Source organism: Sorex araneus, chromosome 6 (genome assembly GCF_027595985.1).
Source record: "Sorex araneus isolate mSorAra2 chromosome 6, mSorAra2.pri, whole genome shotgun sequence".
NCBI lineage: Eukaryota > Metazoa > Chordata > Mammalia > Eulipotyphla > Soricidae > Sorex > Sorex araneus.
Window position 1 is genome coordinate 148,220,757 of NC_073307.1, and position 14,316 is coordinate 148,235,072.

The following is a 14,316-nucleotide window of genomic DNA, read 5'->3' on the forward strand; positions in this document are numbered from 1 at the left end:
AAAAACAGTGGCCGCGCTCCCGCCCAGCCCAAACTCCGCCCCGGGCCTCATCGGCAGTCGGAGCTGATCTCTCGAACCCTTTCTGCAGGAGTTTAGATCCCCAGAGCGGCAAAACAGGTTCCAGACCCGCGCCGCCCCCGCGAGTTATACTCCAGGCCCACAGATCTCCCCTCAGGGCCTCTCCCCGGGTGCCCTCTGGAGGCCTGGCAAAGTGAAGTGTGGAAAAAAATAAACACGAGACAGTGTTTTGTTTCCCCAAGTTTAATACACACTAGAACAAGTCACAAAAGGTGTCGCTAGTCCAGAACTATACTCAGCCCAAGTCCACCCCCAGGAACCCCAAAACACAGGACCAGGAACTGGGCCCAAGGCTCCTGGGGCTCTCTAGAGAGACCCAGTCATCCCTGAGCCCTTCTGTCACCTTCTGAGCCCCCCATGCTCCTCTCAGCCTGGCCTCAGTTGGCCCTTCCCACCAAGTCCCTTCCTAAAGGCAGGCCCCTCCCCTCCCTAGGTCCCTGGATCGCCACCCTCCTGTGGGGGGGACAGAGGGGCCACATGGGGTCCGGTTGTTCGGGAGCAGCTGGGCTCTGACTCCTGATGGAGAACTTTGCAGAAGGGACGTCAAGGCGGCTCAGGCTCCCACACACTCCACGTAATTGGCAGGATATAGGCCGATGCGGCCGCTCTGCAGCTGGCCCTGACACCAGCCCTGCTCGTCCTCCTCGCTCATTTTCAGCAGCTCCTCCCCTGGGGGGAGAGGGCGGGGTCACGGCCCAGGCCCCGCCCCCCACCCTGCAACTGGGTCAAGGCCGAGGGAGCAGGAGAGGCAGCTGAGAGCTCAGCTGGGAGAAAGGCTGGGGTACAGGCAGAGGAAGGTCGAAGGCAGCCCTCTACCCCCAGTCCGGGACCCCGCTGGTGACTGAGAGACAGGCAAGAGCTCAGGGGTCTGGACCTGTAAGTTTCAGAGAACTAGCCCTCAAGGAGGAAGGGTCCGCAGGTCGGATGTTCCCAAGTCCCACCCTATTCAAGCTTCAAGGTGGGAGGAGGGGTGTGGAGCCCGGGAAGGAACAGGAAAGGGGTCCCAGGGTACCTGCTCGGAAGCTCAGCTCATCGGCTTCCTGGCCGGCGTAGTCATACAGGGCCCGCACCCGGACCCCAGCAGCAGCTTTCCGGGTGCTATCCTCATCCGACCACTCCTCTTCCTGCCCACCGCTGCAGAGGAGAGGCAGAGGGCACGGGGTCACACCCAGGAACCCAGGACTCAGGGACAAGGGCTCACCCCCAAGTCTGGTGTGAGTGCCAGTCTGATGTGAGTGCTCATGACCATCCCCAGTGCCTCCCAGAGCTGACGTTAAGAAGGCGTGGGAAATGCCTGGTACCCCTAAGCCACCCTGAAAATGGGAATCGTGTCAAGCACCAAGTGGCCCCTCAGCCCAGCTCTGCTTCAGTCTGTTTCCAGGGTGAAGGGCACGAAGCAGAGAGGAAAGGGGGAGGGAATCTTCCCTTCCCCCACTCCGGTTCCTGGCTCTCACCCTGGGGACCCCGGGGACTGGGGCGGGGGCACAGTGCCATCTCTTGTGGGCACGATGCTGGTCAGAGTAACCTCATCAGGGCTCCGGCTGCCCTTCTCCTTCCGGCTGATAGTCCTCTGTGTGTCCAAGGACCACTCCTGTGGGGACAGGGCAGTTGGGGGGGGGGGTCACCCTGGCCTGCGGGTCGCATGGTGACTGAGGGCCAGGTTTGTTGTCCCCAACACCCATCGGCCCCAGTCCCTGCCCCACTTTCCGGCCTGAAAGACACACCTCAAACTGTGGCCAATTCATGGCCATGCCCGGGCCGTGGGTGCTGCGCCACCAGCGCAGGTCCTCCTCGTGGCTGACTGCCTCGATGCCCTGATGCAGGTCCTGGTGGAGCTCGTGGAACCTGGGGTCCAACCGAGGCACAGCTTACAGACAGGGCAGTCCCGAGCTGCACTTCCCAAGCCCCTTCTACCCAACCGGGAACTGGGGGGAGGGGACTTGGGCAGGCACGAGAGGAGCCTGCACCTCTGGTTGCTGGAGAGGTCGAGGTGCTGGTGGAGGGTGAGCAGCATGTCCTTGAAGAAGACAAGGCGCTGGCGCTCGGCGGTCTGGCAGCTCTCGAAGGCCTGCTCCATGTCCTCCATGTAGCGCGGCGTGTAGCGGTGCAGCTCGGCCAGCGTCTGCTCGTACTGGCTTTTCACCTGGGTGGGGAGCACAAGTCTTTCTCCTACTCGGGACTCCCCAAGCACTAAGCACCCCGGTGCCAGTAACAATAAGCCGGAGTGATAGCACAGTGGGTAGTGTGTTTGCCTTGCACGTGGCCAACCCGAGTTCGAGTCCCAGCATCCTATATAATCCCCCGGGCACCACTAGGAGTAATTCCTGTGTGCATGAGCCAGGGGTTACCCCTATGCATTGCCGGGTGTGACCCAAAAAGCAAAAAAAAAAAAAAGCAAGACAATAAGCCCCGACTCCCACAGTCAGGGTTCTAGTGGCCACTTCACCAGGGAGGTGCCACCTGCGTGGCAGGATGAATGGCTGAGGGACATGAAGCCCTCTCTTGGGAGGGTGAGATCAATCCAAGGAGGCTTCCAGAGCAGGAACCCAATGGCAGCTCCGAGGCAGGGAGGATTTAGACAGGCAGAGCAGGGAGGAAGGGCCCTCCAGCAGGTGGGTGGGCAGGAACTGGCCCAGCGGACACCCAGGGGGCACAGAATGAAACAAAAGGAGCTGGGTAGTTCTCCTCACTGCTAGAATCATCCTAAGTGCCCAACTGCATCACATCTTCTGATGGTGGTTCTGTTTTATGGGGGTGGAGGGGAGGCCTGGGGAACACACCTTGCAGTGTCCAGGAGCTGTTCTCCAGGCAGTGCCCCAGGGTTGCTCCCTGGAGGTGCTCAGGAGACCATAGAATGTTGGGAATGAAGACTCAGGCTCCCTTGGAGCCAGAGTGATAGTACAGTGGGTAGGGCATTTGCCTTGCTTCTGCCAATCTGGGCTCATTCCCGTATGGTCCCCCAAATATCACCAGGAGTAATTCCTGAGTGCAGAGCCAGGAGTAACTCCTGAGCATCCCAGGTATGGCCCAAAAAGAAAACAACACAAAAAAAGACCCTGGCTCTTGCCTGTACTCCAGCCTTTTGAGTCATCTTCCCAGCCTCACACCATTTATTTCCAAGGTAAGCCTCGTGCTACTTCAGGTAGCTCCTTTAAGGGAGCACCTGACAGTAGAGCGGGTAAGTGCTAGCTTTATATGTGGCTGACCCCTGGTTCAATCCCTGACTCCGGCATAGAGACCTGAGCACAGCCAGGAGCAGCTCCTGAGCTTTTTTTAATTTTTTTTTGGGGGGTCACACCTGGCTCTGCACAGGGGTTACTCCTGGCTCTGCACTCAGGAATTACTCCTGGCGGTGCTCAGGGGACCATATGGGATGCTGGGAATCGAACCCGGGTCGGCCGCATGCAAGGCAAACGCCCTACCTGCTGTGCTATCGCTCCAGCCCCCAGGAGCAGCTCCTGAGCACCGTGAGATGTGGCCCCAAAGTCGCCCAAATAATCATAAAGTGGCCCGGGTGGAGGTGAGGGCGAGGGGGCGGCCGGCGCGGGAGCTGGTGGTGGACGGGTGGGTACCTTCTCGGCGTCCTTGGCGCAGCGGTCCACGCGCTCCTGCAGCTTCCGCATCTGCTCCTGGGACACGGCGCTGTCGGCCTTGGCGTGGCTCTCGCGGGTCTGCGCCGTCTTCTCCTCCTTCCGCGCTGCGTGGTAGCTCTTCTTGGAAGCCTCCACCTGGCACAGGGCGGGCATGCGTTTAGAGCCTGCGCGCCCTTCCCGCACAGACCCAGGCAGGGGGCTCAGGCGCCGGGAGGTGGGGGCGGTCTCACCTCCTTCAGCCTCTTCAGCCAGGGCTTCTGGGCTTTGCGGAAACCATCCTCGGCCGCCCGGCTCTCGCGGAAGCCCCCCAGCACGGGCCGGTGGAAGGCCCCCCGCTGCCAGGCTCGCACCCGCTCACTGTCTTGCCCCTGCAGCTTCTCCCGGACCTCCAGGTGCAGTGCGCTCAGCCGCTCAGCCGCCGTGAAGAAGGCGTGCCAGGCCTTCTCCAGCGTGCCATACTGCGGGCCTGCGGGGCACAGGGGCGCCACCGTCACCCACCTGCCCCCCCCAGGGGGTTATGCCCTGGGTGGGGGGGGCCTGGCCCATCTGAGCCAGCATGTGGCATTCCACAGAAGGAGTGGAGAAGTAACTTGCCCTGAGCACTGAGTGGCAAACGCAGGGCTGCAGACGGGAACCCTTCCCCCCACTGCAGCCCTTGAGAGAAGCAGCCAGGTCCCTGTCAGCTCTCCCTCCCGGGGACCTCAGGCGAGTCACTTAGTCTCTCGTTACTCCCAACTCTCCTCTAGAACAGTTCCATGAGCGGGGTGGCAGGGAGACGGTTCAAAGGGCTGGGCACAACACGGCACCCCCTGGCCCCTCAAAGCACTGCAGGAAGCAGCACCCGAGCACAGAGTCCCCCAGGTGTGACCCAACAACCAAAATAAAAGAAAGAGGGTTAGACCCGACTGTACTCGGCCCACCCTGACAGCACAACTTGGGGTAGTAAAGTCAGATTCCTGACTTACTTGGGTAAATCCCTCATTTACTTTTACAGATTACTGACTTTTACTTGGGTAAATCCCTGTCAATGTTTTCACCAAAAAAGAAAAAAGTGCAGAATGAAGCTGTCTGGGCCAGAGAGAGAGCATAGCAGCACCCATGATGGTCCCCTGAGCCCTGCCAGGAAGGATCCCTGAGTGTAGACGCAGGATTAAGCCCTGAGCACCACCAGGGTGGAGAAGGAAAGAAGGAAAGAAGGAAGGGAAGGAGGGAGAGAGGAAAAAATAGAGAAAGAAGGAAAGAGGAGGAAAGAAGGAAAAGGAAGAAAGGAAGGAAGGGAAAAGGAAAAAAGGAGAAAGGAGAAAGAAGAAAGAAGGAAGGAAGGAAGGAAGGAAGGAAGGAAGGAAGGAAGGAAGGAAGGAAGGAAGGAAGGAAGGAAGGAAGGAAGGAAGGAGAAAGGAGAGAAGGAGAGAGAAGGAAGAAGGGAAGAGGGAAGGAAGGAGAAAGTGCCCTGCCTTGCCCCCTCACTGCCCCCCATGCACTGCTCAGCCCTGGGGCAGGCTCACCCTTCTCCACGGCCCCCCTCCACTTGCGCGCCCATTCTGCCAGCTGCTGGGCGTAGGCCTTCTCGATGCGGGCACGCTCCTGGAAGCAGTTGACCAAGTCCCCGCACAGCCGGTGCCCATCCTCCACCCGCTGCACCGTCCGCCTGTAGTTGCCAGCCTGTGCGGACACGAGAAGGGGGTTGCCAGGGAGAGGACCCCCAGGAAGGCTGAGGGGGCGGCTAGGCTCCTCCCCTGTCCTGGTGGCCAGACCCAGAGATGGGTGAGCATTCCGGTGCCACCCAGCTGCTCACCTCCCAGAAACTGCCCCCGAGGGCCTCCCCTCCAGCGTCCTCCTCTGGAGCCATGGTGTCCCCGCAGCACGGAATGGTGGCAGATTAGGGACTGTGGGGAATGGGGGGGACAAGGGAGTGAGCAAGGAAGCCAGAACTGCACCTTGGGGGAGAGGATAAACCACTTTCCAAACCCCACCACCCCAGGAACCATCAGAGCAAGGAGTAAGCAAGGAGGAGTCCAAGGGTCCCCAGGAAGGGGTCAGGAAAGGGGTAGGGTGGCACTTCCCAAGCTCTGGCCCTGAGACCACCTCCCACACACACACATACCTGGAGCCGAGCTATCGCTCAAGGACCCAAGAGTCCCGCTCTGGAGTCTGCCACGCTCAGATTCCTCCTAGAAACTGACCAGAACAGAGCTGGGGGTGAGGGCGGAGGCCCCGAGACCAGGGCGGTGCCCAGCTCCCCCAATATAGCAACTGTGTGTCAGAGGCACCAGCTTCCAGCTAGAATACCAGGCGGGTCACACGATCCAGGAGGGGATTAGATGGCAGGCGGGGGCGGGGTGGGCAGAGGGCCCCACTCCCCCGAGTGCAAATGAGAGAAGAGGGCATCTGTCCACGCTGGGCCCTGCTGCCCTTCCTTGAACAAGGGGACACTTGCCCAGACCAGTCAAGTCAGAAGGTGCCAGCCCCTCCCCGCTGGCTCCCTGCGCTGGGCAGAGCTAGCTGGAGCCAGGCCTGAACCAGCGTTTTACTGTCCTCACCTAAGAAAGCTTCACCCCTGCCTGAGATGAAAATTCCACCTGCTACAGGGTCTGGAGAGAAATACAGGGGGAAGGGTGCTTGCTTCCTTACAGCCAGAACAGTTCCCAACCCTAGTACTCCATAGCGTTCCCCGATTCCTGAGCACAGAACCAGGAGTAAGCCCTGAGTGCCACCAGGTACAGCCAAAAATAAGTAATAATTTTGGGGGGGCTGGAGCAATAGCACAGCGGGTAGGGTATTTGCCTTGCACGCAGCTGACCCGGGTTCAATTCCCAGCTTCCCATATGGTCCCCTGAGCACCGCCAGGGGTAATTCCTGAGTGCAGAGCCAGGAGTAACCCCCATGCATCGCCGGGTGTGATCCAAAAAGCAAAAATAATAATAACAATAATGATTTTTTTGGCTGGGGGGCACACCCGACGATGCTCAGGGATTATTCCTGGCTCTGCAGACTCAGGAATTAGTCCTAGCAATGCTCAGGGGATCCTATGGGATGTTGGCGATCAAACCCTAGTCAGTCACATGCAAGGTAAGCACCCTACCCGCTGTGCTATTGCTTCCACACTTTAATAAATAAATTTTACCTCCTGTCTGCTCTGGGCCAGGGCTAGTATAAGATGCAAACCAAGCAAAAAATAAACTATGAGGGAGGGTTGACGGTTCCAAGAAAACAAAACACAGATCCTGTCCCATAACAGCCACCAAGGTCCCGGAGGGCTCTGAGGACACCAAGCAGTTCAGTCCCACCCCTAGGCCAGATTTGGTCTGAAAGAACAAGGTGGGCGCTCAGGACACCTGCCTTGCAAGTAAATGGTCCTGGGCGTCCTCCATGCACTGAGCATGACCCCCGAAGCTCTGCTGTCTGAGCCTGATTATGCATCTCTGTGTATCCCTGGTCACACAAGCAATTTCCACACACAGCAAAGGGATATGACCCAGCAAACACTGAAATAAAAAGGCAAGCTTGCAGCGTCAAAGCGATAGTACAGCGGGGAGGGCGCTCACCTTAAACGCTGCCAACCCAGGTTCAATCCCCACATCCCAGATGGTTCCCCAAGCCCCACCAGGAGTGATTCCTGAGCACAGAGCCAGAAGTAAGGGCTGGAGCGATAGCACAGTGGGGAGGGCGTTTGCCCTGCACTCGAAAAACCCAGGTTTGATTCCCAGCATCCCATATGGTCCCCTGAGCACCGCCAGGAGTAACTCCTGAGTGCAGGGCCAGGAGTAACCCCTGTGCACCGCCAGGTGTGACCCCCCCCCAAAAAAAAAGAAGTAAAGAAGTAAGGCATAAGATGAAAATTCTTACAGAGCACAGCCAGGTGTGGCCCCCCCAAAACAAGCAAAGATATGGCTGGGCTGGAGACATGGCTCTGAGACAGCCTTGCATGCGTGAAGCCCTGGATTTGAACCCCCTGTGCTAAAAGAAATATTGGTCAGGAAGGGCAGAAGACAGCTCAAAGGGCCAGAGCACAGGCTTCTGATGGCAGTCCCGGGTTCCACCTCAAGCACCCACTACATGATCTGAGCATTGCCTGAGCGAGCCCTGAGAGCCAAACACCACCAACTGTGGCCCCCCAAACCAAAACAATAAAGATGATGTGTGAGCAGTTATAACCAGGAAGCACAACCTCAGGCAACAACATGTGGGAGGTGACCTCCTGTCCCCTCCAAGCGTGTGGACCTCAAGACCCCTGGCAAGCCCCGCAATTCAGTGACGGCAAATCGTTGGAGGGGGGAGAAACCGCCGCCAAGTGCAAACACCAGGACCCAAACGCGCCCTCCACCACCAGCACCACAGCCAGGTGTGTATGTGGCCCTCCTCACCCCTTCCCAGCCCTGCTGCTGCTCACAGCAACAGGCCCTCACCCCTACCCAGCCTGGTTCATCTCAACAAACACTAGCAACAACAAAGGGAAGGGAAGGGGGAGGGAGGATTTAAAAAAAAAAAAAAAAGGGCCCAGGGTGGAGTGACACTGAGATCAGCCAATTGCAAGGCTGTTCATCAGCATCTGGAGGAAGAGCAAGGGGGAGTCCAAGCCCAGAGCCACTGGCTAGAGGATACATGGGGCTGATCCCCTCCAGCCTCTGAGCCGGAACTCAGCTGTCCCCAGTCCAGACTCAAGTCCCTAGAAGGACATCACTTCCTCCCTTGAGTAAGCCCAAGGGACCTGGTCAGGGCCGAGAGGACAGGGCAAGCACGTAGTCCCCCCTAAAGCAGAGCTGTCCTCATGCCCTCGACTTCAGAGACCCCACCCAGATATCAGACTCCAAGAGAGACTTTGTCTTGGGTCCCCATCACCCTATTCCTCCAGGCCCACCCAGCCCCACAGCCTTTCACCCACCCACTCAGACAGGGGTAGGCATATCCCACTGGGTAGCACTGTAGCACTGTTCTGTTGTTCATCGATTTGCTCAAGAGAGCACTAGTAATGTCTCCATTGCAAGACTTCTTGTTACTGTTTTTGGCATATGGAATATGCCACGGGTAGCTTGCCAGGTTCTGGCGTGCGGGTGGGATACTCTCAGTAGCTTGCTGGGCTCTCCCAAAGGGACGGAGGAATCAAACCCGGGTCAGCTGCATAAAAGGTAAATGCCCTACCCGCTGTGCTATCGCGCCCGTCCCACTGGGTACAACTGAGAAAACAAAATGTTATGACAGCGACTTCCCAATGAAACAGTGCATTTCTCAGGGCAGTGATGTGGATAACTGACAACTGAAGAAAAAAATCTGCCATTGAGGATGGGACTAGCTTTGCATGTGTAAGGCAGCGGGTATAATCCCCAGTACTGCAAAACAAAACAACACCCCCCCCCCCAAATAAGCCCCAGACTATAGCACCTATGTGAGCACTTTCCTTGTGAAGCCTCACGGAGAAAGAAAGGGATCCCCAGGTCCCCCCCATGTTTTCTCTTGATTTGGCCCCTTGTGCCCAGAAAGCACTTGCTGAGCAGATGGAGAGACAGCCCCAAGGGTCTCAGACCCTCTGAAGCTTTCTGGTCAGGTATCCAGGGGCCCGGGGCTGCCCTGCTCATCCACCCTTCCAGCCTCCTCGCCCCGGGCTCCAGGGAGAGCTGCCCCCTGCCCGTTCCGGCTCTGTGGCCCCAGAACAGAGCAAGCTGTGTTTGTAGGGCTGGCACTGCTCCCTCCGGCCTCCCAGAGCAAACAGCAACCCAGGCCCCAGGCACCGCCAGGCCCCGAGGCCCCAGCTGGGACTAACCGTGGGGGTGGCCCGGTGACCTGGCCCCTGTGTCCTGGCCCAGCAGGAGCGGACGTGCAAAGCGGTCAGAGCTCAGAGAGCAGATATCCGGGCTGGGAAGACACTTTCTGGGGCTTGGCGGGGTCTCCTCGGCATGCTGGGGGCTCAGACAGGAGTACCGGGATGAGAAGCTGATCGGCACCCCAGCACTTGTCCCGACCCGGCCCAGGAGCCTGGGACATGCCCCTGGGAGGGGCGCTGCCAGGCCGCCCTGCCCATCCTCGGTCCTGAGTCACAGGCTGCGCCCAGGGGCCTCTTCCCTCCACCGCCCCAAGCCCCGTCCCGGGGCGCTTCGCGGCAGCCCCGGGATCTGAAGGCCCAGGAAGGGGAGTCTCGCTGGGATGGGAGGAAAACGCAGGCAGGGAGGCTGGGGGAGGGGGCGGCCCGGGAAAGGGGAGGCGGCAGGGCTGGGAGGGGCATAACAAAGGGGCACTTTGGGAAACCCGACCTGCCTGCCGAGGTGCCCGATCCGGGGTGACGCACTCCCCGCACCCGAGCCGCGGCGCGCAGAGGCTGCCCGGCCGGGGCCGCCGCCCCCGCCTCCTGCACGGCCCCCCTGCGCCGACCCCTCGCGGGCGCCCCACAGCCGGACCGACTCGGGGGGACCCCCCCGCCCCCCCACATAGCACGCGGAGCGGCCGGGCAGAGCGCTGGAGGCGCCGAGACTCCTCGGCCCAACTTTGTTGAACTTGGTCTCGGCGGGGCTGGGCGGCCGCGGGTCACCCCGAGGGGAGGGGGCGCACCCGGCGCGGCCCGGACCTCGCCGGGGACTCCAGATGGTGGCCGGGGAACGGGGACTCTTTTTGCCAGGGGTCGCCCCTCTGGGACCCCAGGGCGACGGTCTGGGGCGCTCTGGGGTGGCCCTCCAGCTCCGACGCGCCCCTGGCCCTACCCCCTCCGCGCCCGCCTGGCCCTCCGGTCCCCCGCGCCTCTCCCGCCTCGCGCCGAGCGCGGTGAGTGGGGGGCTCCCGAGGAGCTGCCGGGGCGGGGAATGGGACCCGGCGTTAAACTTGGGTGCAAGTTAAACTTGCACCCTGGGGGCCGCCGCCGCCGCCGTCACCCCCAGCACTCACCGCGTCGTCCCGGGGCGCCTGGGCGGGTGGGGGTCCGGCCACTCTCGGCCCGAGTCTTGCCGCCGCCTCCCGCAGCGCCGGGCCCTCCCCCGCGAAGCCCGGCCCCCGGCCCCGCCTCTCCCGCGCCGCGGCCCCAGCCCCACCGGCCGGCGGCGGGGACGTGGGGGCTGCGGAGGGTGGGGTGGGGCGGGGCGGGGGTGATCCCGTCGGGCGCTTGAGGAGCGGGAGCTCCTGGGGCCCGCACCCCCCGCACCCCAAGAGAAGTCGGGGTTGGGGGGCTCCCCGATGCTCCGACTGTGCTCCCCGGGCACAGCCCCCCGCCCCCGGCCCCCGCTTTGTTAGCATCAGGATTCCCAAGGTGCAGACGTGGAAACTGAGGCTCCGTTTCCCACCTGTGGCTCACGTGAAATTCCGCGGGCAGCTCCCCAGTTGGAGCACCGCGCGGCTTTGCCTATTTGGGGGCCCCTTCCTCGCCCCGGGGTCCAACCGGCAATGAGGGTGTGGCAAAAAAAAAAAAAAAGCCGCGCGTTCCTCTGGCTGGGAGTTTCAGATTTTATGCCGCGATTCATTCTTAAATCCTTCCACTCCTCCACCCCCTGCATCAGTCACCAGCTTTGGCAGATTTTTCCAGGTCGCCACCGTGCCGCCCCGCCCTTAATAAATCCTTCTACCTTACCCACTCACCCCCATCCCGGGAATTTTCAGAGCCTGCCCGTCGGTTATTTATATCCAGTGGAGCAGTCCAGAAATGTTCCCAGGCTGACCTAATCACCACCTGCTCGGCCTGCCCACCCCTTCTAGGCGCGGCGACCCAGCGGTCGGGCGCTCCGCCTGGCATCACGCTCCGAGGGGTACCGACCCAGCAAATGCGCTGGGAGTGGCCGAGCCACGGGCGCTCTGCCCAGAGAAGGGCGCCCCCACGGGGATCCGCGCCTGGCTGGCTCGTTCCCAGGGCCGCGCCGTCCTCTCTCCAGCACATGTGGCTTCCCCTCCTCCCCAACACCCCCCCGCCCCCCGCCCCATCTCCCTGAGGAGCGTTAAGTACCTGTGCCAGCCTTGGAGACCCGCAGCTTTAAAAACACTGGACCGATGTGGTTGCCAGGCCCGGGAGGGATCACTCACTGATGCTTGAAGTCCAGGAATCCCGCTCATACGTGGAACGGGGGCCGGCAGAGGAGAGAAGGGATGAGTGCTGGTGTTCGCCTCTTCAAAGTCCTCCCCAGGACTGAGAGCTGGCCCTGGGCACCCAGGAAGTACCACCTTCGGCCTGAGGACTCTGGTCACGCTTGACAAATCACACCTGAGTGGAGAATGATCCTGGTGCTCACAGGGTGTGTGCTGACAGGATGTGGCCTCTGAAACCAGTTTCAACACCCACTCTCTGGTGGGGCTCGGACAAGTCCCTTTTCTCTGTATCTCTGTTTCTCCCTCTATAAAACTAGCCAGGTGACCTGGCTGACCTAAGCCAGCCTAGGGCCCCAGCTAATTAATGATTGTAAAAGCACTGCCAGGGAAAGGGAGGAAGCGACTGCAAGAGCCCAGGGCAGGGAGCTAGAGGAGCCCGGGAAGGCTAGGGACAGCCAGAGGGGGATTATTATCATTTAGAATCAGTTGCTGTCCCACCACATGCTTAGGGGGCCCTCTAAGCAACTCAGCAGAAAGTATGAAAACACAAGAATGGAATTAATTACAGCAACACCCCCCAGGGAAATAAAGGCTGTATGACAGGCTCTGGGGTTGGGGGAAGCCAGACGCAGGGAGATTCAGAAAAATAGGGCTGGGGGCTGGAGGGATAGTATAGCAGGTAGGACGTTTGCCTTGCATGCAGCCGACCCGGGTTCAATTCCCAGCATCCCATATGGTCCCCCGAGCACCGCCAGGAGTAATTCCTGAGTGCAAGAGAGGAGTAATCCCCGTGCATCGCCGGGTGTGACCCAAAAAGAAAAAAAAAAAACAGAAAAATAGGGGTGTTCTCTTCAGAACTTCAGAGAAGGGGATGCCCCATGTGAAAAACATCTGGCTTCCCTTGGGTTCAAAGCTGGGAGCAGAAAGACATGTTGCAGCTGATCTTAATTGCCTCTAAGGTACTATTGGGAGGAAAAATAAACCCAGACCCAGAGCAGCATACTGAACAGCTTCAACGGTGAGAGGGGGGTGGGGCGCATAACTTGTATGCAGGAGACCTGGCGGTTCCATCTCTGGAACCACAGGGACCCTCAGCACCATCAGGAGACGTCCTGAGCTCAGAGCTTGGAGTAACCCGTGGGCATCACTGGTGTAGTCCGGGTTGTTATTTTTCACAACAAAAATAGAGGTAAGGGGAGTGAGAGTACAGTGGGTAGGGTGCTTGCCTTGCACGAGCATATCTTGAGCCTGCCAGGAATGATCCCTGAACTCCGCCAGTTGTGGCCCAAAAATAAACAAACAAAAAAGCAAAACAAAATAGAAGTAAGCGGAGAGAGAGCTGGCGTGGAAAGTCAGCACTGTTTTGCAAAGGCAGCCCTGAGACAGCAGTGGCCTCTCCCGCAGAGCCCCTACTGCCTCCGAAGGCTTTATCGGTGCTGCACCCCACTTAGACGAGGTTCGTGATGAGACACCCAGAGTCGGAGGGCCGGGTAGACAGGCCCCTGAACATGCAGAGTGTGGCTGTGGGTACCTGGTTGCAGACTGGCCCACAGCCCGAGCTCCCAGCGCTTAGCTCACCTTGAGCTTCTGGAATGTCCTAGCCACTGTGCTGTCACTTGTTTGTTTATTTTATTCATTTACTCATCCGACCTAAAGAACATTTGAGGAGACATCAGGAGAAGAGAGAGGAAGCAAAATAGCATTTTGGCATTTTCCCCCTAAATCAAATGTTTCACGTAGGATGCAAAATGTGTTATCATAATATATATATATATATATATATATATATATATATATGGTTGTAAGGGACTGGGGATATAATACAGAGGTTACAATGCTTGTCTTGCATGCAACTGGCCCTGACTCCATCCCTGACACTGGATATGATCCCTTGAGCACTACCAGGAGTGACCTCTGAGCACAAAGCCAGGAGTGAGCACTGAGCACCACTGGCTGTGGCCCAAAACCCAAAACAAAGATGAGAGGGGAGAGATAGTGTAGGAGGGAAAGGTGCTGGCTTTGCATGGAGCTGACCCCACTTTGATACGGCCCCTGAACACTGACAGGGGGCACTCCCGAACCCAGAGCCAGAAACAGCCCCTGAGTACTGCCAGGTAGCCCCCAAGTTCCCCCCTGCTAAGAAAACAAAATGTGGATGTGGACACAACTATAATTGTGCTCAGTTTGTGGTAATGCAAAGTATACTTTACTGTGATCAAGTAAACGATGGCAGAATAATCCCAAGAAGTCCCCTGACGTTTTGTTTTTGCTCAGCCCTATACCAGCTAGGCATTGGGAGTACAAAGACAAGCAGGGCAGAGATCCAAGTATATGAGAGTGATACCAGGTGAATGGGACGTCCTTCGGGGAAACAGGCAGAAGCCACCGCCCTTCCCAAAGCCATCGCCACTTGATTGGTCCTGAGCAGGAATTAGTCACCCACGTGGAGAGGCATTCAAGGCAGGAGCACCAGGGTGTGGCAAGTCCCAGAACCGTGAGCCTGTGACTTGGTGACCCAGCTATTCTACTTCTTTGGGTATCTAACCCAGGCAAAAATGTGTACAAGTGCAGAGGGGAAAAAATGTAAAGATGTTTGCACGTAATATTGTTGACAATAAGGGAAAACCGGAAAACCCATGTCCATTAAGGG

General features: G+C 58.9%; 1 protein-coding gene across 6 annotated transcripts; it reads right to left on the minus strand.

The window, feature by feature from the left end:
* Positions 1-245: 245 nt before the first annotated feature.
* Positions 246-11,380, minus strand: PACSIN3 (protein kinase C and casein kinase substrate in neurons 3). 6 transcript variants are annotated; one of them, XM_055142072.1, is made up of 12 exons: positions 10,542-10,669; positions 9,430-9,565; positions 5,776-5,849; positions 5,467-5,557; positions 5,177-5,333; positions 3,902-4,137; positions 3,651-3,806; positions 2,046-2,221; positions 1,803-1,923; positions 1,533-1,669; positions 1,091-1,212; positions 246-747 (listed from the first exon to the last, which is right to left on the minus strand). In XM_055142072.1, exons 4-12 carry the CDS (start codon positions 5,518-5,520, stop codon positions 632-634), a joined length of 1,275 nt encoding a protein of 424 aa, XP_054998047.1. In that variant the 5' UTR covers positions 5,521-5,557; positions 5,776-5,849; positions 9,430-9,565; positions 10,542-10,669; the 3' UTR covers positions 246-631. The 6 variants fall into 6 exon arrangements, with proteins under 6 accessions (XP_054998047.1, XP_054998049.1, XP_054998052.1 ...); XM_055142074.1 differs by lacking the exons at positions 9,430-9,565; positions 10,542-10,669 and adding an exon at positions 11,226-11,380; XM_055142077.1 differs by lacking the exons at positions 9,430-9,565; positions 10,542-10,669 and adding an exon at positions 11,218-11,376.
* Between the last annotated feature and the right edge of the window lie 2,936 nt (positions 11,381-14,316).